We start from the raw sequence: 21353 nt of genomic DNA, 5'->3' as shown, positions 1-21353 counted from the left end.
ACTTCTTTATTAATAGCCGTTACAAGGACTCTCTCATAGGTGCTTGTAAAGATTGAGTGGCCGTTCGTATTGTCGATGCCCCCAAAGCCGTCTTCCTTCTCTTTCTTAGAATGCCATTCATCACACACTAGTACCGCCCTCGCTTTTCCAAGCTGCTCAAGGAAACCACGCTGTCGTTGTCGTCTTCTGTCACTCGTACGATCATCACCCACCTATACCCTCCTCACCTTCGCCTCAACTCTCACCTCGAAGAGGGCGAGGGACCATAGCCATCGAGATGAAGACAACCCCAAGCCTGCAGATGATAGCTTAGCGAACAAATAACAACAGCCTGTCTGGGAAGAGTACGTGGCTCGCATCCCGGAACACGATCCATAGCAAACCTACTCGAGCGTGTTCTCAATGGAGGTGCACATCACCCGGTAGTCATCATGTCTAATAACCCATCCCCTGAGGGCATCTTCTAAGTGTTTATGATCACCTCCTTCGGTTGACAGGCACCCTTTAGACACTACGCTGCGGACGCTGCTACACTTGACTTTGTCATCCTCAGAGAAGTCAGAACATAGTCCCTAGGTGGTGAGGCCAATTCTTCTATATATGGGTATCACTTGTGTCTTGTTACAGTGGCTCGAAGCCTTTGATAGTCGGGGAGCCTTCTACATATCCATAAGCATGGTTGGCATCTCCTTATAGTCCAGGGCCGTTCCCATCGGCAAATGCTCATTTCCGGCGTGATCCTAAAGCCGGCGAACTCCGCCTCTGTTTGCGCCCTAAGTGTCCTCTCATGAAGTATTCCTGCTTTGTACTTCCGTCTCCCCTGGACGCAATTTCTGCCAAAATGTGTTCCTTGACGGTTTGACTGTCGTTTTTTCTTTCTCCTTCATCTGATCTGTCTCGTGGATGCGAATGAAGACGTCTACGACGGCGTCCATCGCAAGGCGAAGTTCCTTCTTCGGCAGCTTTTTGACGACATCCCTGGGATATTTGGCGACGCATGCGATCGTCCCTTTCAGGTCACCACGAAGAGTGGTGCCTATCCCCGTCTCGCTTTCGGGGTCGATTATCCGACCCTGCGCGTCATAGCCACGGTCCTTGAGGGCAGCGTGGAGCGCAAGCCTCATTCGATACTTGGCCAAGCTTACGACGGCCGGTGTGTCGATCGAACTGAAGCCATAAAACCACAGCCATAAAGGTTTGTTCTTCTTGTATTCCTCGTAGTAGTACCTCATCAGAACTGTCTTCGGGTGCTCGTACTTGTTCTCCGTAAAGTAGTCCATGTCGAAGGCTCTCATCACGTGTCGCTTCGATATTCTGAACCGAGTCAGATGTTTTGCCTTCACATCGCGCGGAAGGTATATGATTCGGTAGTCTTTGGCGGGTGTCCCAATATCGAGCTCATCAAAGATCTTCGTCCAGTGCGGCGACAGTTGCACCTTCTCGAGGTTGTCTAGGCTTCGGAGCTTGTTGAATTCAACTGCTTTGGATAGTTCGGTGCTAGTACCGGCCGTCTGCCCTGAAGCTTTGCGCCTTGAGCTGGAGTAGCGGGCGAGTGGTGGGAAAGTGTTGCGCTGTGGCAGCTGCCGAAGGATGTGAGTCACATGTTGGAGTCGCGTCGGGTTCATGACGATGTTGCTGCTGGCGGCTCGCGAGCAGCCATAGCTTGGAGGCAAAAGACAGGCGACTGATAAAAAGCGCCTAGTTTGGCATGTCAACAGCCGTAGCGACCTTCGTGGGTAGGTAGATTTGGGTCAAAAAGGGAGCGATGCGGACAAATACCGAGGTCGAAGCTCTCCCGATATCCGTACTTACCTGGCTAGGTACGTCCCCTCGATACTCCAGACCACACACACACCATTACGGGTCTCTCGCTACGAATCACAGGTACCTTAGGTGGTTTACAAGCTGTGCTCTTGTCACTGTCTGTGGCTTTGCTTACTCCACACCCTACTGGACAAGCCACACATTTAAGTACATACATCATTCTCCGTTAGGACCTACCTAGTGATTGTACCTAGTGTCACACCCACTTGACTCATACCGGCACCACTTTCTGCGCACAAAAGGCCAGCCTCATTCGCCCCTTCTAACCAGCACAGCCCACAGGCAAAATAGTACCCCTGTTCCATCCATTAGATCACCGAGCAGCAAAGTGCCCAGTAGAACCCGCAGAAGCCCAAAGCCATTTTGCGCTCGCGCACAATAAAGCCCCGTCAACATACCGCCCACTCTCTTCTCCCCTTCCTACTTTGACAACTTCGACTTCCGCCACCCCCCTCTCCATCCCATACCGCTGAGAACCGGAATTCTCACGAGTAGCCAAGATGCCCAAGAACAAGGGAAAGGTCAGTCTAGAAATTCTTGCACATGACGCTCCTCAAAAGATTTTTCCCATCTAAGCGGGTGCTGCGAAAACCACACCCTCCCCCTGCCAAGTTGGAGGACCCGCAAAGAACCCCGCCCCCTCCTTGCTGCTGATTGGAAACACGACACACTTTTGATGATGAAGCCGTCGATGATGGAGGTTTTTGAATTTGATCAAATGGTCTAACAACCATACAGGGAGGAAAGAACCGCAGACGTGGCAAGAACGAGTCCGATCACGAGAAGCGTGAGCTCACCTTCAAAGAAGATGGCCAAGGTTAGTCCCACCAGTTCCTGATTTCTTCGAACCATCATCACCCCAAGGAGAGGAAAATTCACGCGACATTCCACCGCCGCTCGATTTCCCTTCTTCACACATCAGGCTAACCCCCATCAAACAGAATACGCCCAGGTCGTAAAGATGCTCGGTAACGGCCGCCTCGAGGCCCAATGTTTTGACGGCGTCAAGCGCCTCGCCAACATCCGCGGCAAGCTCCGCAAGAAGGTCTGGATCAACCAGGGAGACATCATCCTGCTCTCCCTGCGTGAGTATCAGGACGATAAGGGCGACGTCATTCTCAAGTACACCGCCGACGAGGCCCGTTCCCTCAAGGCCTACGGCGAGCTGCCCGAGTCCGCAAAGATCAACGAGACGGACACGTACGGCGCCGATGGCGACGGCGATTGCAACTTCGAGTTCGACGACGACCGCGATTCCGAGGAGTCCGAGGACGAGGCTGCTGGTGGCGCAAGCGGCAAGAAGGATGTCGACATTGACGACATCTAAAATGTGTTGCCTCATGTCCGTTACCTTTTTCCTCCCTCGCTCGCGCGTGTCTCGAGAAAGCCCCGAACCCTTCCCATCTCTCAATAGATCGTCTTCTGCTGCAAGGCCGAGGGTAGGAACGCTGTCTTCTCTCTCAAATCCGGCGACCGTCGTCACTGTCGACTGCTGGGTTCCGCGACAGTCAAGGTGTTCGGGGTGGTGCGTTGGACGGCCATGGTGGGAGAGACGTCATGGCTCGTCGGATCATCTGGACGATAGACTTACTTTTGATTGCGCCTCATTAATTGAATACGCTTGGCACGGGGTCTTGGACCACGTTCCTCAAAGTTACCAAACGCCCTTTGAATACTGCATAACTCTTATGATATGATATATCAAAGTAACCCTGTGTTTTATATGGACAGTTGTGAATATTGTTTGATTCCACACTCTTTACACCCATCCGGCCATGTCTACCGACTCGTCATCCATTGAATGCTACCATTCAGCCGACGCCTCCGTCATCCAGGGACGATTCAAACGGAGAATACATCAGCCAGCCAATGAAACCAGTCCACCCGGTCCCCAAGTATGCAGCTGTCGCTTGGAATAACAGGTCGAAGGTATGATAATTTGGTTTGTAATTTCGACAAGGCGTAGCGATAATACCAAGCCTTGCCTGTCGGTTCTTTCTGCCATTTCCATTACCCATGGATCCTCAGATGCTTTACCAGTCGTCGTTGTCACTTCGTTCGTCATCTGTCCACACATGAGCTTCAAAAACAACAAATACGGGTTTGGCCTTGACTTACCGCTTCTGCTGACCTTCTCCTTTCTCTTTTGCAATGCAGCGGCCAGTGCGTTGGCCATGTCACCACCACCACCACCCGGCGCGACTCCACTCGGAGGCAAGCCACTACCATGCGGCCCCGTGTCGCTGCTGCCACCAACGGTCGCGGCACTTCTGTCACGAATCTGGCTTCTATCGACCTTCTTCAAAGCTTTGATACCGCCAGCCTTCTGAATGTCGCCTAGCACGGCCGAGCGCGAAGAATCTGGAGCAGGCACTGGGACGCCTGATGAGTAGCCAGAGTCTCTGTTGGGCATGGGAGGAGGGGGGGGAGGACCGCCCAAGGCACCCGGGGGTGGAGGAGGTGGCGGGGGAGGAACACCCATTCCGGGAGGCGGTGGAGGTGGGGCTGGGGGTGCGTTGGACGATGGCGGCAAAGGTGGTGCCGGAGGGGGTGCTGGAGGAGCGTTCGATGACGGCAACGGTGGCGGAGGAGGTGCGTTTGATGTTGGCAAAGGCGGCGGAGAGCTGGGTAGAGGAGGTGGCGGGGGGGCGCTCGATGACGGTAACGGAGGCGGAGGCGGAGGATTGCCAGTCGCGGGAGGCGGCGGCACAGGTCGTGAAGATGGTGGCGGCAACGGAGGCGCCTCGGATGCTGGAGCTTTCGGGGGAGTGGGGGGCCAACATCTGCACGGGGAGGAGGCGGCGGCGGAACGGACCCCCGGCTCGGGGTGGGCGGGGGCTGGCGAGATCCAGAGAAAGCCGGCGGTACTCCAAAACGGTGGCCGACAGGCCTCTCCTCTTCTTGCATTGGCGTTTTCGGCGGTCGAGGTGGGGGAGGCGGCCCGGAATTTACGGACCCGCGAATAGAGTTAATCGAACCCCCCAGAGAATGGGCAAGCTTGCCGGCATCTGGTAACGGCGGCGGCACAGCAAATCGGTTCCTTGGAGCCTCCGGTACAGCAGGCTCGCTCGGCGGTGTCGGTTCTCTGTTGACAGCGGGCGGCTCTGTTTTGCCGGATCTTCTAGCTGGTGGAGGAGCAGGTGCAGCGCCACGTCTGGGTGCAGGCGGAGGGGGCGGTACCCGTGGACTGTCCGAATGCCCTCCACCTGAAGGCGGCGGCGGTGGAGGGGCGCGCGAGTTTCGAGGTTCGATGCCATTCGAATAGGATGCTGGAGGGGGGGAGGGGGAGGAGGGGCATGGTTTCGGGCACCAGCCATCAGCTTCTCTTGCTCTTCTTTCAAGAATTCGACAATGAACTCCTGGTTCTCCTTGATGAAGTCGTCCGTCAAACCCTTGTCTCGTAGGTCTTGTCCGAAATTCTCCCGCCATTGAGGATCGAAAGCATCAAGAACAGCGAATTCCGAGGGGTGTGGCCGTTGGCACCCCCAAGGATGGCATTCGACCGTGGGGCAAGTTCGATCGCGGAGAGTCTGGAGGGGTAGGAGCTGAGGCGTGTCGGCTGCCGAAGAGACCTCCAAGCAAGCCATGTTTGTGTCCTGAAGATTGGGCAGCCCCTCCGAACGGAGTCGATCTCGTGGCTTTGCTTGCGTTTTTTTCTCTGTCGTCCATCTTCTTTTTGAACTGTTTCGCTTCCTTCTCGTCGACAAAGGACAGACCAGCGAGACATTCCTCGATTTCGAAACTGTGGAAGAAGGTACGGTCTTGGTTGTAGTTCCAGTTGTCGAATATTTCCTGATCCCAAATGACACCGCGGTTTCCGGACTGCATCGATGTCAGGTCGGAATGCACTAGTTCAGAAAGCACAACTTACCGATATATCCACCATCTTCAGCCAGTACGTGTTGCCCACGAGGTCATTCGACAGGACAATAGCACCCTGTATACCTGTGTTGGTCCATTTTGCAGGATTCGGGTACGCAACGTATAGTCTGGCGATGGCTACAGCCTGAATCTTGTTCGTCTGCTTGGGTACAAAGCGCTTGACAGTCTCCTTGTCGTCGTCGCTTATCACCGACGGCATGATGGCGGATGTGAGGGGTCAGAGGAGGCGAGGAGGGCGAGGTGCTGTGGCTCGTATGTAGTTGAATCTAGGTGGAATCGGGAATTGGGATGAGGTGGAGTTGATGGATAGGCTCGTGTGCTTGCAGGAGCCGCGGCAGCGAAGGCAACAGCCACCTTGGTCGTAGCAATTTGCGCTGTACTCGTGTGTGGGCAAATGTCAGATGTCACTTAGTCGGTAGGTGCTGACTAGTTTGAACAGGCAAGACACCTCCTCTTTCGGGACGGCGATTCGTAGGTCGGTCGCTTTCAGTAGCGAAGTGGACGAGGTCCAGGGGACAAGTCGGTAGAGGCAGTCTGTTGGATGTTGAGGGAAGCAAGGCACAGTACAATGAGTGTCTGTACTATGCAATCAGTAACAGTACGTGAGGCAGCCACTCTGCAATGTCCAAAAAAAGTAAAGAGACAATAAGCTTGTGGTCAAAGATGCCAGAGCTTCCGGGTCCGGGGGCGTTTCAAGAAATGTGGACTCGCATCACTCAATGGGGAAACCTAGGGATATCGTAGGAAGGCTCCAGGGAAGGCTGAGTGAGGAGAAGGTTATGCCGCGTGAGGGTAAGGCCCGGGTGGTGGTGGTGGTGGTTGCGGTGTGTTTGTGCGTATGCGAATGGGACAATGTTACTCGCGGGAGAAGGAATGACGAACGATCGATGGACGGACTTACTCAGGTATCAGCCAACCCAAACCACCCTTATGCAGCCCGTCCACATCAGCACTGCGTGCGCCCAGCGGGGAGACTCGTAACCGGCTCCTGGGCCGTGGCAGGTGGCTGAGTCGTTCGTTTCAGTGGAAGCCGGCTAGGATGTTTCCCTCTCTCGGGCGCTGCTCGGGCGTCAGCTCAGGCTTAGGCTTCTCCCCTGTTCCAGTTCCTCTTCCCGCGAGTAACAGGGTACCTGTAGGTAGGTAGTGCTGGTCACTCGCACCAGCCACAGAATCCCGAACTTAGCACCGCCACGTGGAATGATGAGGAAGCCTGTCGTCATTGTGGACGCGCAACTGCCAACTGCGCTGGGTTTAGGTAGCGTACCTAACCGTATGGTTGACAACCTATCCCCCAGCCCAAGTTACATGGCCTTTTCTTGTTGTGGAATTGCAATAGATCTATCTTCACGAGGCTGCAATGTTGCAGACTAGTATCAGATCTACTGAAAATTGCGCGATCGGGCTTGACAAGGAAGTCCAGGTCAAGTCAAAAGTCTCGGGTTGTACGGGCACTCGTTCATGACTTCGTTGACATTATTACTACGCTATCAGCCCGCCATTTCCGACGGTACTTGTCGTATTGCCCTTATCATTTCCATGTTCTACAAATCATGACTAGTCATACATCGTCAATCATCTTAAAGATGCAGCCCCAGAGGCAGATTATTTATTTGTTCAAAGCCTCTGCCTTGGCCCGGCGCTCCTCCTTGGTGCCCTCCTCCTGGGCATTGAAGTCCTTGGGGATGGCAGGACCGGGGTGCGCCTGGTGAGCGGAAAACTTGGGGTCAGATGCACCACTCTCGTTGATAGGCTGAGTGCTGAACTGCTTCTCCTTGTCGGAGTTCTGCTCGTAAGTCAGCTTGTTGCTCCTCCGTCCTCAGCTAGTTCTGTGTGTACGTACGTCACCCTTGGTGATGTTGTTGACGAGTTCCTTAACCTTGTCGGCCATCGTAAATATGTAATTTGTTTGTTTAGGTGAGTAATGTTTCAGTTGCTTATTTTGATTTGATCCAAGTGTGTTGTCTGGACATGAGAAAAGCGCTATGAGGGGGCAGGGGAATGAGCTCTTTTAAACTATCTTTGTTGGTGGCTTACATGTGAGATGAGACGCTTCAGGCGGTACTTGGAGGATTGCGACGGCTGATGACGTCGTTCCGCCGTCCGAAGAAGGGGGGTTAAAGTGACAACCCCGAGCAACAAATCCCCACTTACCTGGAAGGCCTCCCGAGCAAAGACAACGGCACAACGGCCTAAGCTATTTCATTGGCTGCCCGTCTCGATCGGTCATGGACGGTCCTTCGAGCAGCCATTAAGCCGGATGGGAAGATGCTGGCCAGACTCCTGCGCGTCACCGGCGAGTTACGTACATGTCATGGGGCCGCTAATATGGCGCAGGATGGGCCAAAATCTTGACAGCGGACGGCGGTTTACAGTTACAGCACGCCGGTCCCCATGAATGCATCTACCAGTTATCGTTGCAGGGCCGCGTCGATTCGAGGGGCGTGAGCGCTAATAATGATCACTTTTGAAGATCTCGACCGTCGGCATGGGAGGGGTAGTATTGTACCGTAATCTGCGATCATCTGGCTTGTCTGTCGGGGCAGGTTGCCGCCAAAACAAATCAGCGGTGTTTGCTGTACTAGGAAAATCGTACATGATGGAAAAGTAAGAATCTGGATTATGTGAGGACAGAAGACTTCTTCATTGCCCAAGCATGAAAGTAGGTATCTGAGATGGATATCAAAGGTCATATACTAGGATCATTTGGTAGTCGCTCGCTCGCCAGAGATCCGGTAAGTCTACTAACTATAGGTATCAAATAAACCTGGAAACTCACTGCGCTTTATGCATCATTCAAATAATCCATCTTGAGGTTGAACTCGCTACGAGAACTAAATTTTCCAAGGCAAAACCGTACAGTGCTAACTAAATGGTGAGAGCTGGCGTCTAAACCGGAGAGACGTACGTACAGTCTTTGCACTGTATCACCCCGGGATGGTAGTTAGGTCAGTATCCGTCCAGTCATGATGTCTTGCACGGTCCAGGCAACCACCAACCTCACTAGATACTGCTGCGTCTTCTCACGCCCAGGCACGATGCACCATGTCAACCAACGCTCAACCGGTCAAGCTCTCACTACCCCTTGTAAGTGTCGGCTCCGTGGTGATTGATTTTCACCAAACTGACCCCGCCCAGGAATACCAGCAGAACCTCTTCCAAGAGCTGAGAAATGAAGATGAGCTGGTTGTCCTCGCCCGCGGCTTGGGGCTGATGCGCCTCGTCACGAATTTGCTCCATTCGTACGATGCAGCCGGAAACAACCTGATTATTCTCGTTGGTGCCGATGAACGAGAGAACAACTGGATTGGAGAGGCCTTGGCCGAGCATGCCGCCATCAGCATGTCCCCCAACGCCAGGGGCCTCACAGTTGTCAACACCGACTTCACCAGCGTTGGCACAAGAGAAAAGATGTATACCCGTGGCGGAATATTCAGCATCACTTCGCGAATATTGGTTGTTGACCTTTTGACTAACCTCATCGACACCGAGAAGATCACAGGCCTCGTCGTTCTTCACGCCGATCGCGTTGTCGCGACGTCTTTAGAAGCCTTCATTCTGCGAATCTATCGGCAGAAGAACAAAGTTGGCTTTTTGAAGGCATTCTCAGACAATCCCGATCCGTTTTCGATCGGGTTTTCCCCATTAACCACCATGATGAGGAATCTGTTTCTGAGGAAAGCTTCGTTATGGCCACGGTTTCACGTAACGGTCGCCCAGTCGCTAGAAGGGAAGAAGACTGCAGAAGTTATTGAATTGAATATATCAATGAGTGAGGCTATGAGGGACATTCAGAACGCCATCATGGAATGCGTCGAGGTCAGCATCCATGAGTTGAAAAAGGGCAACAACGGCCTGGAAATGGAGGATTGGAATCTCGACAGCGCCTTGCACAAGAACTTTGACGTTATCATCAGAAGGCAGCTCGACCCTAACTGGCATCGAGTGAGCTGGAAGACACGGCAAATCGTTAACGATTTAAGCGTCCTTCGAGGCATGCTTCAGTCAGTTCTCACACTTGATGCCGTCTCGTTCTTGCAACACCTGGACACCATTCACGCAGCACACTCCCCGCCTCCCGGGTCAACGAGGCAGAACCAGTCCCCCTGGCTATTTCTCGATGCTGCCCAAACGATATTCGAGACAGCACGACGACGAGTTTACTCCGCCAGCTCAAAAGCCGCCACGGCGGACGCAAATATCGATTCACTCCGGCCCGTCCTTGAGGAACAGCCGAAATGGGCGTGGCTGGCGGACGTCTTGACGGAGATCGACAACAGCATGCATTTCGACCCCCCGGTCCGCGACGACTCCAATGGTACTATACTTATCATGTGCGGTGATACCAACACTTGCCGACAACTTCGCGACTACCTGCAAACGATGCATTTCAAGCCAAAAGTCGAGAAGGACCTAACGAAAGAAGACGATGAAGAGGAAGACCAGCCGTCCGCCGCCTTCATGATGCGACGAAAACTACGCAACTATCTGAGGTGGAAGCGGGAGTTTGCCCAAGTTAACGCAACGCTCTTTTCCGAGAACCAGAAAGCCCTGAACGGGGCAACTGATCGGTCAGGCCAGCGACTTCGGGGCAAAGCGCCATCGAACAAGCGAAGGCGGATGAGAGGCGGCGGTGCTGCTGGAACGTCTCTCGTCCGGGCCGACAATGGTAGCATCCTCCAATTCTTTGAGCGACCGGCAGAAGTCGATGATCTCATGGCCGAAGTGCAAATTACGGAAGAGGAAGCAGAGCAGAAGCCAGAAATCGTCAGCGACCCCTTAGAGAATATGGAGGACTATTACCAGCTGTACGAGATGCAAGATTTGGTCGTCATACACGCGTACGACGGAGACCAGGACGAGCATGTCTTGGAAGAGGTCAAGCCGCGGTACATTATCATGTATGAACCCGATGCTGCCTTCATCCGTCGAGTCGAGGTCTACCGGTCGTCTCACAACGACAGAAATGTCCGCGTGTACTTCATGTACTATGGCGAATCAGTAGAGGAGCAACGCTACTTGTCGAGTGTGCGACGCGAGAAAGACGCATTTACGAAACTCATCAAAGAGCGGGCGTCCATGTCGTTGGTAATGACGGTAGATCCGCACGGCGCCGAGGACCCGCAGGAGGCCTTCCTGCGAACGATCAACACGCGGATCGCCGGCGGTGGGCGTCTCGCTGCCACGGCACAGCCGCCTCGTGTTGTCGTCGACGTGCGAGAGTTCCGGTCTTCGCTCCCTTCACTCTTACACGGCCGATCCATGATCATCGTACCCTGCATGCTGACAGTAGGAGACTACGTTTTATCGCCCGCCATCTGCGTTGAGCGCAAGTCTATCAGCGATTTGATCTCCTCTTTCAAGGACGGACGCCTGTACGCCCAGTGTGAGACCATGTTCCAGCACTACAAGAGCCCTATGCTCCTCATCGAATTCGATCAGAACAAATCCTTCACACTGGAGCCCTTCGCCGACCTGTCGGGTAGCCTCAACAGCATTGCACCAACCAATGTCTCGTCCGACTTGCAATCCAAGCTCGTTCTTCTCACGCTGGCATTCCCGAAGCTGCGCATCATTTGGTCGTCCTCGCCGTATCAGACTGCCGAGATCTTTGAGTCGCTCAAGTCGCAGGAGGACGAACCAGATCCGATCGCCGCGGTCCGCGCCGGCTTGGATAGTGACATGAAGGCAGAAGACCAGGCGTTCAATTTGGAGCCGCAGGAGATGCTCAGCGCCGTACCCGGGGTAAACCCAAAGAATATCATGCGATTGGTCCTGGCGACAGAGAATATACGAGAGGTTGCCAACTTGAGTGAGCGTGAGCTAGAGCCAATGGTTGGCAAGGAGGCTGGACGGCAAATATACGGGTTCTTCAATCGAAATGTGCTAGAAGATTAGATGTGTTTTGAGACCATCGTATGGCGTTAAGAACAGTATCTATTTCAAGGTGGTGAGATGTTTCGCTTCGACCAGTTGCACGAGGAAATGCATCATCACTTCATAAGGCTAGCACAGCCAAAATTCTGGCAATAACGTAGATCTTATCAATCTTGACGAAATTGAAAAAATTAACTGCTATTCAAGCGGTACGAATTCAGAGGAGCGGCAAAGTGCAAATGGTTAACACCATCACAAATGTGTACTGAACAGGTTTACATCATGTTTCTCAAGGAGTAGGAAATTGTGGATATCTTGTAATACCATTGAAGCTAAGCTGATTGGTATATGGGTATCGTGGAAAAGAAAAAAGAAACTCGGGTATGCTGTCAAAGCTGATCGCGCACGCTCGATAAAAGCAGTCGCAGGTATCCATGCCTCCTCCCCTGGTTGCCCCTCCTCTCTCTGGCAGAAAGAATTCGAATCGAATGCTCGTGAATGCTCATATCATAAAGTGTGACGTCTCCCTCATTCGATCTGTGAACGGCAAGACGCTTGATTGTAGGCTGTCCATCCGGAACATTCGCAGATGAGGGCCGGCTTAGACTCGACTTCTAGTCGTGGTCGTATGGCGCGACCGGCGACCGCCGCCGCTGCCGCGGCGTCCGCAGTAGCCGCAGGTGAGGAAGCTGATAATTATGTTGCAGAAAGAGACGATACCGCCGATGATGGCGTGGAGGATACCGCCAATGCCCGAGATGATAGAGGTCAGGCAGTTACCGATAGTACGGAAAACGGATTGGATCTGAAGCAGATTGGGTCAGTATTTGCTGTGACATTATGATGATGGCTTCCTGGGCAAGGTGCAGAACTTACGCAAGAGACGACGGCGCCCATTTTTGCGGTTGTGTGGTGTGTTGGGCTGGTGGTTTGTTCAGTGATGATAATTTGGATGGAAGAGTGTCGCCTCTGAAGAGATTCGCTGTTTGATTGCTTGATGATTTGTTATGGTGTTGAATTAATAATGTCGACACTATTGTCAGGAGAGAGAGAAAGGGTCTTATATACATTGTTCGCACTACAAACGATCAGAACCAGCCAGAGTACGCGCCACCCCTTGTGACCTACATCACGGCCTTACGTGTGGTGACACAATACCTATTCTTCCAGCCCGCATTGGCAAATTCTTCTTCCCTTTGTGGGCTAACCGTTATCACACACATTGGACTACTACTCGTCGGGTTGCTAGATTTGGACCGGAGGTAAGGTGTGTGGGTGAAGGGATCTGCTCGTGGTACACCGCATAATGACGTCAAGGTAGTAATCTCCCGTGATGCATCACATTTCCCCCCCCAGTCCTTCATCCCTCAATTCCTGCCGTGTCCTTTACCGCTGTAGTACACTGGCGTCAAGGTTACATGTTGACACTGACCGATAAAGATCGATAAATAATTGAGACGAGGGTGTGACTCGATCCCAGCCCACGTGCATTGTTAGGCTGAGTTGAGGGTCTCTTACTCGTCACCAGATGTTATCTTAGAGGCTCGATGGAGCCGGGACAAATGCACCGTCCCAAAGCGGTAGGGTAAGGTCCAAAGAGGGGCCCTTTGTATGTTCCCCCTCACGTTAGAGTGCAGAAAGTTTTCTGCATCGACGTTGTGATTGCACGTTTCTGGCGTTCGTGTTGGATCAAAGCCCATAAGCCCAATCGATGATTGGAGACGAGCATGTCATGATGCTTCTGTCTGGACCAGTTTGTACAGATACGTACCGCACCAGCCCCTCCCAGCTTGGGCCCAAGAAAAAAGCGTGGCGGCTGCTGTACCGGTAGTTTGTTCGTGGCTGCGTGTGATTATCTCATCCCCCATCCCTCTCTTCCCAAACAGGTTCCTGTGAAGAAATGACATAGCTCGTCTGGGTGAGAGGTGAGAAAAATATGACGTACGCGGCTCGAGAAATTTCTTAGCAATGTCGCTGGGGTTTTGATTGAGATGTGGAGACGGCACTGTGTCACACATGCGAGAGACGGCCACTGCAAGGGAGCGAACGGGGCGGGTATTGCTGCTGGGCCTCCTCAAAGGCCCCCTGGTCGCTTGCTTGGCTTGGAGCTCTCTTTTGGGGAGGTTCACGAAGGGCCTAGAATGGTCCTTCGTATGGTTTGTCTTGGCGAGTGCGTGATGACATAAGTGGTATGCCCTGACTTCTCGAACGCCAGGGATCGCATTGCGAGCGCGATCTCTTGTGTCTCGTCGTGGATTCCGTAAACTGGACGGGACAATACGAACAAGCATCTAGGCAAATATTCGGCCTGGACCGGATCAGAAAGCAGGGTGAGACATTCGGCCTCAGAAGAGGAACGGCATCATCACTGGCTCGTTGTCTCCATGCCTGGAATTATCTAATTCGAGGGGATCATGAGGTCCAGGCCCTGTCTGTACGCATCCCCTTCACGTATTACCTGTATGGATTGAATTGGCCGTTTCCGGGCTGTATCTTAAGCGAAGCTTCGAGCCACGTTGATCGTCTGTTTGCAGCGTTGCAACAAGCATACCTACCGTGAATACAAGAGTCTAGCAACCGGTTTCAACCACCATCGACAATCAATACAGAGTATAAGACGTTGGAACGTTAATTTGAGTAGGTAAACCGAAGGGATATGTAGAGTATCAGCTAGGAGATGTCGTTCCGATGCATGGCCGAGTAATGTGTTTGAATTGATGTTAAGAATTATTACACAATAGAAAATGGATGGCCCCCCATATTTCTTGCTTCCTGGTAAGATTGATGGTTCCTGCAGCCGAAAGTGTTTACGTACGCAAGCCCGTTCTACTAGACCCTCATGCGCAGTAGGTGAGGCATCAGGCCGTTTACCGTTTGCCTATTTCACGAGTAAAAAAGTTCAACCAGATTCAAGATGATATGTGTCGAGGGATACCAATGCAAGTTGAATAAACCCTCTCCCCCCAGCCCGGGAAATGGGAATAAATCATTTGGACATTAGCTATTTAGCTTCGTAATTAGTAGCGGTGCTCACGAATCTCAATTCGGCGTGGTGCTATAGTGTGGCGCTGGCTACCTAATATAAATACATAGGTAGATTTGGGGATCCATTGTGGCTTATTAAGCTTGGGGCCAAGGCACATGCCGCTGCAGCGCTGTCGCCTGTCGCCTGTCGGACGCCCGGGATGCCCGGGATGCCCAGGGGGCCATCCTATTGGCACCAGCTAGGCATGCTTCCAGGACATCGGTTGAGTTACGTGCTCGCCGCCCCTCGTTCGAACTCTCTTCTTTCATAAGAAAAATAGGCCCAAGGAGAAAAGACGGCATTCTCCCAAATCCATATACTGATTAGCCCGACCAGCCATCACCGCCGAGCAACCGCGCCTTTGCGATACTGTACATGTTACGGAACCCCCTTACCTGCTGAGTAATTCTGTCAGTGGACGGACTGGAACCCCCCGAATTCCTTCCTGACCATCCCCTGCTCATCCAACCAAGCTTGTCTTCTACCACTCTCCCGGTCTCTTTCATCGACGGGCGCACTCGGACCGAAGAGGGGACAAACGTGCGGACGACGCGGCGGTCAGATAGACGATGATTGGTCGTTGACCTCACATGCGACCTCGAGCCTTTCCTTCAACGGACATACAGAGAAAACACAGGATCACGGTGTCGGCATCCCGTTATCTATTAGCCGTATAGACAGTTCCGCACCCCCTCCTTCTCAGCCTCTCGTTACCGTGCTGCTGGTCATTCTGAAACCAAGCGCCGCTGGCCGACAGACAGGGCGAACAGGTCTCTTGTTCCTGTCGTTGGATCACTCTGCGTGTCTGCACCTGCCTGCGTCTGCCTTGCCTGTCCTTGCACGTAACCAGTCCACCCTTTCTATCGTCCGACGGCGCGCGCGGGCGCGGTCCTCGCCTCAGACGGCAGGTATTATTAACCTGTTCCCCGATACGACCCAACCAGCCATGCCGTCCATGAAACATGGCTTCCTTAAGTAAGCCTCCATCATTTGCCCCCCCTCCCCGTCTTGTCCACACTTGTCATTCGTCCCTTGTCGTCTTTCTCGGCGTCGCTGTCCTTGTGTGGTCGATCTTCTCATTTTCCTGAACCAACATTCCTTTCCACCACGTGGGTTGCTGTCTGCTCACCTCGGCCTTGCATAAGGCTGAGATCTTACTGAGACAACCCCGGAGAGAGATCTCGGTGGCTTCCCCCCCCTTGCAGCTTTACTCGCCCGTCGCCTCCAAAACCAACATCCTCAGCATTCCTATGTCTCTCCCTTGAGCCACGTCTTGTTGGGGCCCGGGGCTTTCTAGTCCCCGCCTCGGTTTGCTTCTCTCTTGTTCTCGACACTTCTCTTTGTCATCAGCAAATCGCTCGCCCAACATGAGTCCTCTCAAGAGCATGGCTAACGGGGGCTTCCTTCCCACAGTCAATAAAAACAGAAAGGTAAACGCCCACACCTATCGTCCTGTCGCAGGAAACTCAATTCAAGAAAAAAGTGGAGGGTTTGCGGCGTCGGGAGGGCTACTCAGCGAACGGGTTGGGGCTGACATTCTGTGACGCAGCCAAAGTTTGAGCTACACCTAAAGGTGTGAACCCCTCTCAACAGAGTTATCTGTCTTCAGAAAACCTGGTTTTCGTTGCTGATCCATCTCCAGATTTACGACTTAAACAACGTCCCGCTAGTATCCGGAACATCAATAGTAAAATGGCATCTCTCGCATTCCATCCACGCCGAGCACCGGGGACGGACGCCGAAATGCCCCATCTCCAACCACAAGGTTGAGTACAACTACTCCAAGACGGTCAGCCACATTCGGATCAGTATCGACAAAAACAACAATTTGACCGAGTGTCCCATCGAATTCGAGGTCTTGCAGGAGTTTCCGGGCACCGGCCGCGAGGAAAAGATCTCCCTTGGCATCGTCAAGCTCAATCTCAGCGAGTATGTCGAGGAGAGCGACGGTCTCGCCCGCGAGAGCGTGAGCTTCGACCGTAGTCACTCGCGCAAGCGTAGCAGTGGCACGAGTCAAAGCCCGTTGTCGCCAAGAGCCCCAATCACGGATGATCCGGACGTCGTGGATGGCATCGTCAGGCGCTACCTCATGCAGGAGAGCAAGATCAACAGCACTCTAAAGATTGGAATCCTGATGCTTCAGCTCGACGGCGACAAGAACTACTCTGCGCCCCCTCTGAGGACTGCGCCTGTCTTTGGAGGGATCGCCGGCATTGTGGCCGGTGAATCGGTTGAACAAGACGACGCTGGACGTACGTTTGCCACTGAATGTGTATTTCTCTTCCATCCTTGTATATACTGACGGACTATTGAAGAGCTCCCGACCATGGCCAAATCCCGCGACGCCTCCGAGGTGCAAGACATGTACCGCCGCGCCCTCGCAGCTTCCTGGTCCTGCCAGCCTGACGAACTTTCTGCTGACCAATGCATCGAAGACATCTTCTCCGGCGGCGATGGCTGGCGGACAGGCCGCCAGGGACGTACCGGCAAAAAGACGGCCACATTCGACCTTGAAAACGATGGTTCCCTCAGTTCCGATGAGGGCACCATGGGCGGCACCCTTCGTCCTTCTGATTTTCGTAAAATGGAACGGAAGCAGCAACAAGGGCAGCAACAGCAACAGCAGGAGCCGCCTCAGCAGGACCACCTCCGCCTCCACCACCTTCACATTGGTCACCGACATCACTCCCGCAACAATAGCGGTTCCAGCGAAAGGAGCATGACGACCGTCGTTACTGGTCGCGGCGACGCTGCCAGCAGCACCGCCGGGGCGAGCAACGTTGCTCGTCGGGGGTCTCACAGTCGCTTACGGGGCCGAGAGGGGGAAGGCGGCACCAGTCGACGCAGCTATGGCCGATCGAGGAGCCGCAGCGGCAGCATCGTGAGCCTAGCGCCGACTATGGGCAGCAGCGACCGTGGACGCGAGGCGTCGAGACGAAATAGAGAGCTTGAGGAATTTAACGTGCGAGACGATCTCGTCGCCTGGAGGTTGCCCGGTGCTGTCACATAAGCGGGATAGCGGGACAAAGCAGAGACGAAGGAGTGGTTCCCGTGACCTTGTATTTGGGCATTTGGGCCACTATCCATATTATAGCGAGGTGTTGATAGGGAGGCGTACATTTGCATAAACGATGCCCCTCTTTTTCTTTCCTTCATCATCAGCAACGCATTCTTGGTTCTCTTCACACGAAGCTAATAGAAACCTGTACTTTGGTGTCGCTTGCCAACTGCTGTGGTTTATAGACTCAGTTACGCATTCCGTGCCCGGGGTTCGACAAGATGCTCAGTATAAACATCCAGTGACCCGTATCCTAGAACAACTCGAGGGAAGCTCAATGTCTCTGACTCCTTCAATGCTCTTTCAAAGTCCTCACTTTTGCTCCTGCTCTATATTCCAGTCATTCATTTCCATGTCTTTTTGAATCATCCCTTGCCTTCCCCCTAAGAAATCCATGTCTTCTAGCTTTCGATTCCTTTTTCTTTTACTAATTTTGCGCCTGACCAGCCGTCGCTGACACGCGTGCTTTTACAAGTCGTGAAAACACTACTCCCCCGGAAGAGATCGTTCAAGGAGCCGCGATGTTGCCGCGGACACCTCCCTTGCTGCCAACCTCTCTCGCCGTTATCGTAACGCCCAAGTCGGCAGCGACGTTAATAGTGACCTCAATCTTGGCACCCTTGCTGACGCCGCGAACGGCTGCCTCGGCCAGGGTAGGACCGACCTTCCAGATCTTCTCACGGGTCTCCTCCTCCTCCTCCTCGGAGTCGAAGTCGGAGTCGTCCTCGTCACCGTTGGCCTCGGGTTTGGCCTTGGGCTCGGGCTTGGTGACTTTGATGTGGGCACCGCCCTCAACGATGCGGACTAGGACGTCGCCGCCATCCTTAGGGCCGGCAACGTGGATGGTGCGGCGGGCAGGGACGGCCGTCTCGGCAGGGACGATGGGGACGAACTCGTCGTTAGCGCCGACGACGCCGATGGCGTTAGCAATGTGCTTAACAACCGTAACGGCGGCGTGCGTGCTCTGCTCGATGTCGTCGGCCTCGTATTCCTGGATCAGCGAGGCCTGAAGGGCAGCGCCTCGGGCGAGGAGCTCCGAGGGGTTAATGGCGGCGGCCTGGGTGGCCGGGGCGACGATGTTGGTGGACTCGGGGAAGAGGTTGGCGAAGTTGGCGGCGACGCGTGGGGTATGGGCGGTGCCACCGGCGAGGATAACCTCGTCGATGTCGAGGACGTCGAGCTCGGCCTTCTTTACGACACCCTCAACGAGGCGGTTGAAGCCGTCAAAGACCTTGCGGCCGATCATCTCATAGCGCAAACGGTTAATGGTGGAGGTGAAGTCAAAGCCCTCGGCCAAGCTCTCGACACTGAAGCTGGCGTTGGTGCCGAGGGAGAGAGCCTTCTTGGTGGACTCGGACTCGGCCTTGAGCTTGGCCAGGGAGCGGGCGTTCTCGCGGGGGTCGGTGTTGTGCTTCTTAATGAACTCCTTGGCAAAGTGGTCCATGAGAACCTGGTCAAGGTGGCTGCCGGAGAACTCGTAGTCGTGGGCAGTAGCGAGAATAGTGTACATGCCGCCGCGGGAGGCAACAACGGCGACGTCAGAACGGGTGCCGCCCAGGTCGGCGACAACGACGATCTTGTCCTCGACCTTAGCCTCAGGACGGGCATCGTAGGCGAGGACGGCAGCGACGGGGTCGGAAATGATCTGGAGCACCTCGAGATCGGCGTCGTTGGCGGCCTTGACGAGGGCCTCCTTCTGCTTCTCGGAGAAGTTGGTGGGGACGGTGATGACGGCCGACGTGACCTTCTTGCCAAGGTAGTCGCTGGCGGAGCCGACGAGGCGGCGGAGGTACCGTGTTGCGGCCTCGGTGACGGAGACGATGGAGGGCTCATCGGCGTCTTCCTTGTCCTTCACAGCGAAGGAGACTGTGCCGTTGACATCCTGGGGGTGGACGGAGGCGTGGTTGTGGGTGGGGTCGATGGCCTTGAAGCTATTGCGGCAGTGTCAGTCAGATGCGGTCAGGGAGAGGAGAACGTAGATGTAGGTAAGCCGTACTCCTGGCCAAGGAAGTCCTTGAAGTATGCGATCGTGTTGTTGGGATTCCTGATAAGGAAGTTCTTGGCCTGAGCGCCGTAGTACTCGTCTCCATCAACGTAGGAAAGGATGGTGGGAATTTGACGGTCTAGCGGGAGAAATCCCGCACGGTCAGCGCTGCGTCCTATTCAGCCACAAATTAAAGCTTCTGCCGTTAAACTGACCTCCATCCTCGTTAGCGATGACCTCGGCCTTCCCGTCCACGGTGTAGGCGATGGAGCTATTGGAGTTGCCAAAGGTGATACCAATGACGGTACGGTCGCCCGGCGCGGGCCGCGAGTCACCGTTCGCAGCCATATCTATAGGTCGCAAAAGTTTTTGATGGCGTTCTTCGGGAGATTTGATCGGAAAATAGCGACAGGTTGCAGGCTTTGACTATGTTTGGGTTTCGCGGGCTCCTGTCGAGATCTCGGAGACGAGTGTTTTCAACGGTGGTCAATGGTGGGGGTTCAAAAGTGCCAAAATTTTGGGCTAGGGAAAAAAAAATTCCCAGTCGCTCTATCACCCAGTGGGACGGGACGGTCGATTCCCCCCCGTCCCCCACACACACCGGGCCGTGTTCCAATCAAATGAACAAGGAAGGTGCCCCGCCAAAGCTTTCAACTTTCTGCTACAAGGCTGAATGCAGACACAGACGGGCGCAGAAGCCAAAAAAAGGAGACTTGACCTGACCTTGGCGATTCCAATTCAACATCGCATCGCCCACCGCCCAGAACGCTCACAATGGCCTCCGATGGTCTTTTTGTGCTTCCTGGCGACGAGATTGACGCGTCTCTGATCCCGTCACATCAGAAACTTCCCCTGCGACTCGGCCCTGGCCTTCGACATGTCCCTCCCAGGCAAATAGTGCCCACTATCGCCGGCAAGATGGTTTCCGACCGCAAGAAGAACTCGATATGGGTTGAGCAGACAAGTGGACGTGTGAGTCCAGCCCATTGACCACTCAACCCTGCCTTCAACATGCTAACGCGTGAGAAACAGTACATTCCCACCGTCGGCGACCTTGTCATTGGCACCGTCCAGCGCACCGCTGCCGAACTCTACTACGTCCTCCTGGCCGATTACTCAACACCCGCCATCCTGCCCCAGCTTTCTTTCGAGATGGCTACGAAGAAGACTCGCCCTCAGCTTGCCTCCGGCGCGCTAGTCTACGCTCGCGTCACGCTCGCAAACAAGCATATGGACCCCGAGCTTGAGTGCGTCTACCAGTCCACCGGCAAGGCCGACGGCCTGGGTCCCCTCGTCGGCGGTATGCTCTTCAACATCTCTCTTGGCATGGCGCGCCGTTTGCTCAAGCCCAAGACGACAGATCTTGTTGTGTTGGAAGAGCTGGGTGCCACGGGCGCGGCCTTCGAGACGGCCGTGGGTCGAAATGGCAAGATTTGGGTCAATAGCGAGAGTGTCAAAACCATCATTGCGGTTGGAAGAGCTATCCAGGAGACAGATGAGCGGGGCCTCACAGTCGATCAGCAGAAGAAGCTCGTAAGGTCGTTAATCAAAAGTCTGAGTTAAATCCACTGCACACGCCCCCCATGATGCTTTTTTTGCCTTGTTCTACAATATGTACCTTGGCCAGTCTTCGGGCCTCCAAACGCCCAATTACTGCCTTTGGCAGGTTCCGACAAAAGGTCTCCTTGTTGCCTCCGATTTTCCTG

General features: G+C 54.0%; 9 protein-coding genes across 9 annotated transcripts; 4 read left to right on the top strand and 5 right to left on the bottom strand.

The window, feature by feature from the left end:
* Window positions 1-607: 607 nt before the first annotated feature.
* LY79DRAFT_590108 (uncharacterized protein) lies at window positions 608-1625 on the bottom strand (the record flags this gene model as incomplete). Its single annotated transcript, XM_060561108.1, has 2 exons — window positions 608-659; window positions 856-1625. The coding sequence occupies 2 exons, from the start codon at window positions 1623-1625 to the stop codon at window positions 608-610; spliced, it is 822 nt and encodes a 273-aa protein (XP_060414332.1).
* Window positions 1626-1873: 248 nt separating this feature from the next.
* LY79DRAFT_553371 (uncharacterized protein) lies at window positions 1874-3498 on the top strand. The gene is made up of 4 exons (XM_060557771.1): window positions 1874-1971; window positions 2019-2345; window positions 2563-2641; window positions 2766-3498. The coding sequence occupies exons 2-4, from the start codon at window positions 2325-2327 to the stop codon at window positions 3149-3151; spliced, it is 486 nt and encodes a 161-aa protein (XP_060414331.1). The 5' UTR covers window positions 1874-1971; window positions 2019-2324; the 3' UTR covers window positions 3152-3498.
* Window positions 3428-5972, bottom strand: LY79DRAFT_686363 (uncharacterized protein). The gene is made up of 5 exons (XM_060564657.1): window positions 5696-5972; window positions 5277-5646; window positions 4614-5093; window positions 3943-4581; window positions 3428-3889 (listed from the first exon to the last, which is right to left on the bottom strand). The coding sequence occupies exons 1-5, from the start codon at window positions 5903-5905 to the stop codon at window positions 3858-3860; spliced, it is 1731 nt and encodes a 576-aa protein (XP_060414330.1). The 5' UTR covers window positions 5906-5972; the 3' UTR covers window positions 3428-3857.
* Window positions 5973-6878: 906 nt separating this feature from the next.
* LY79DRAFT_553367 (uncharacterized protein) lies at window positions 6879-7661 on the bottom strand. The gene is made up of 2 exons (XM_060557770.1): window positions 7547-7661; window positions 6879-7489 (listed from the first exon to the last, which is right to left on the bottom strand). Exons 1-2 carry the CDS (start codon window positions 7592-7594, stop codon window positions 7313-7315), a joined length of 225 nt encoding a protein of 74 aa, XP_060414329.1. The 5' UTR covers window positions 7595-7661; the 3' UTR covers window positions 6879-7312.
* A 1034-nt stretch (window positions 7662-8695) lies between these two features.
* Window positions 8696-11781, top strand: LY79DRAFT_193235 (DNA repair protein). The gene is made up of 2 exons (XM_060551408.1): window positions 8696-8790; window positions 8842-11781. The coding sequence occupies exons 1-2, from the start codon at window positions 8749-8751 to the stop codon at window positions 11599-11601; spliced, it is 2802 nt and encodes a 933-aa protein (XP_060414328.1). The 5' UTR covers window positions 8696-8748; the 3' UTR covers window positions 11602-11781.
* An 11-nt stretch (window positions 11782-11792) lies between these two features.
* On the bottom strand, window positions 11793-12603 carry LY79DRAFT_703430 (uncharacterized protein). Its single transcript, XM_060564967.1, has 2 exons — window positions 12457-12603; window positions 11793-12385 (listed from the first exon to the last, which is right to left on the bottom strand). The coding sequence occupies exons 1-2, from the start codon at window positions 12475-12477 to the stop codon at window positions 12182-12184; spliced, it is 225 nt and encodes a 74-aa protein (XP_060414327.1). The 5' UTR covers window positions 12478-12603; the 3' UTR covers window positions 11793-12181.
* Window positions 12604-15972: 3369 nt separating this feature from the next.
* Window positions 15973-17968, top strand: LY79DRAFT_686341 (N-terminal C2 in EEIG1 and EHBP1 proteins-domain-containing protein; the record flags this gene model as incomplete). Its single annotated transcript, XM_060564656.1, has 4 exons — window positions 15973-16035; window positions 16155-16178; window positions 16248-16857; window positions 16921-17968. The coding sequence occupies 4 exons, from the start codon at window positions 15973-15975 to the stop codon at window positions 17613-17615; spliced, it is 1392 nt and encodes a 463-aa protein (XP_060414326.1). The 3' UTR covers window positions 17616-17968.
* Window positions 17969-18171: 203 nt separating this feature from the next.
* Window positions 18172-19995, bottom strand: LY79DRAFT_515115 (hsp70-like protein; the record flags this gene model as incomplete). Its single annotated transcript, XM_060554683.1, has 3 exons — window positions 18172-19594; window positions 19639-19786; window positions 19863-19995. 3 exons carry the CDS (start codon window positions 19993-19995, stop codon window positions 18172-18174), a joined length of 1704 nt encoding a protein of 567 aa, XP_060414325.1.
* Window positions 19996-20421: 426 nt separating this feature from the next.
* Window positions 20422-21210, top strand: LY79DRAFT_669582 (exosome complex exonuclease RRP40; the record flags this gene model as incomplete). The annotated part of the gene is made up of 2 exons (XM_060563664.1): window positions 20422-20619; window positions 20680-21210. The coding sequence occupies 2 exons, from the start codon at window positions 20422-20424 to the stop codon at window positions 21208-21210; spliced, it is 729 nt and encodes a 242-aa protein (XP_060414324.1).
* Between the last annotated feature and the right edge of the window lie 143 nt (window positions 21211-21353).

The sequence above is a fragment of the Colletotrichum navitas genome, assembly GCF_030913465.1.
Source record: "Colletotrichum navitas strain CBS 125086 chromosome Unknown LY79scaffold_28, whole genome shotgun sequence".
In the NCBI taxonomy this organism is placed as follows: Eukaryota; Fungi; Ascomycota; class Sordariomycetes; order Glomerellales; family Glomerellaceae; genus Colletotrichum; species Colletotrichum navitas.
The sequence above is the reverse complement of the archived record's forward strand: the minus strand, read 5'-3'. Positions and strand labels throughout refer to the sequence as shown.

Excerpts from the sequence above, each read along its gene's own strand:
- LY79DRAFT_553371 (XM_060557771.1), top strand. The coding sequence starts at position 2,325 with ATGCCCAAGAACAAGGGAAAG. Across the intron at positions 2,346-2,562 it reads TGCCCAAGAACAAGGGAAAG|GGAGGAAAGAACCGCAGACG; the intron begins GTCAGTCTAGAA and ends ACAACCATACAG. Across the intron at positions 2,642-2,765 it reads CTTCAAAGAAGATGGCCAAG|AATACGCCCAGGTCGTAAAG; the intron begins GTTAGTCCCACC and ends CCCATCAAACAG.
- LY79DRAFT_686363 (XM_060564657.1), bottom strand. The coding sequence starts at position 5,905 with ATGCCGTCGGTGATAAGCGACGACGACAAGGAGACTGTCAAGCGCTTT. Across the intron at positions 4,582-4,613 it reads TCCGCCGCCGCCTCCTCCCC|CTCCAGCATCCGAGGCGCCT; the intron begins GTGCAGATGTTG and ends CTCCCCCGAAAG. Across the intron at positions 3,890-3,942 it reads GGAGAAGGTCAGCAGAAGCG|ATGACGAACGAAGTGACAAC; the intron begins GTAAGTCAAGGC and ends ATGTGTGGACAG.
- LY79DRAFT_553367 (XM_060557770.1), bottom strand. The coding sequence starts at position 7,594 with ATGGCCGACAAGGTTAAGGAACTCGTCAACAACATCACCAAGGGTGAC. Across the intron at positions 7,490-7,546 it reads ACAACATCACCAAGGGTGAC|AACTCCGACAAGGAGAAGCA; the intron begins GTACGTACACAC and ends ACTTACGAGCAG.
- LY79DRAFT_193235 (XM_060551408.1), top strand. The coding sequence starts at position 8,749 with ATGTCAACCAACGCTCAACCGGTCAAGCTCTCACTACCCCTT. Across the intron at positions 8,791-8,841 it reads TCAAGCTCTCACTACCCCTT|GAATACCAGCAGAACCTCTT; the intron begins GTAAGTGTCGGC and ends GACCCCGCCCAG.
- LY79DRAFT_703430 (XM_060564967.1), bottom strand. The coding sequence starts at position 12,477 with ATGGGCGCCGTCGTCTCTTGC. Across the intron at positions 12,386-12,456 it reads TGGGCGCCGTCGTCTCTTGC|ATCCAATCCGTTTTCCGTAC; the intron begins GTAAGTTCTGCA and ends AATCTGCTTCAG.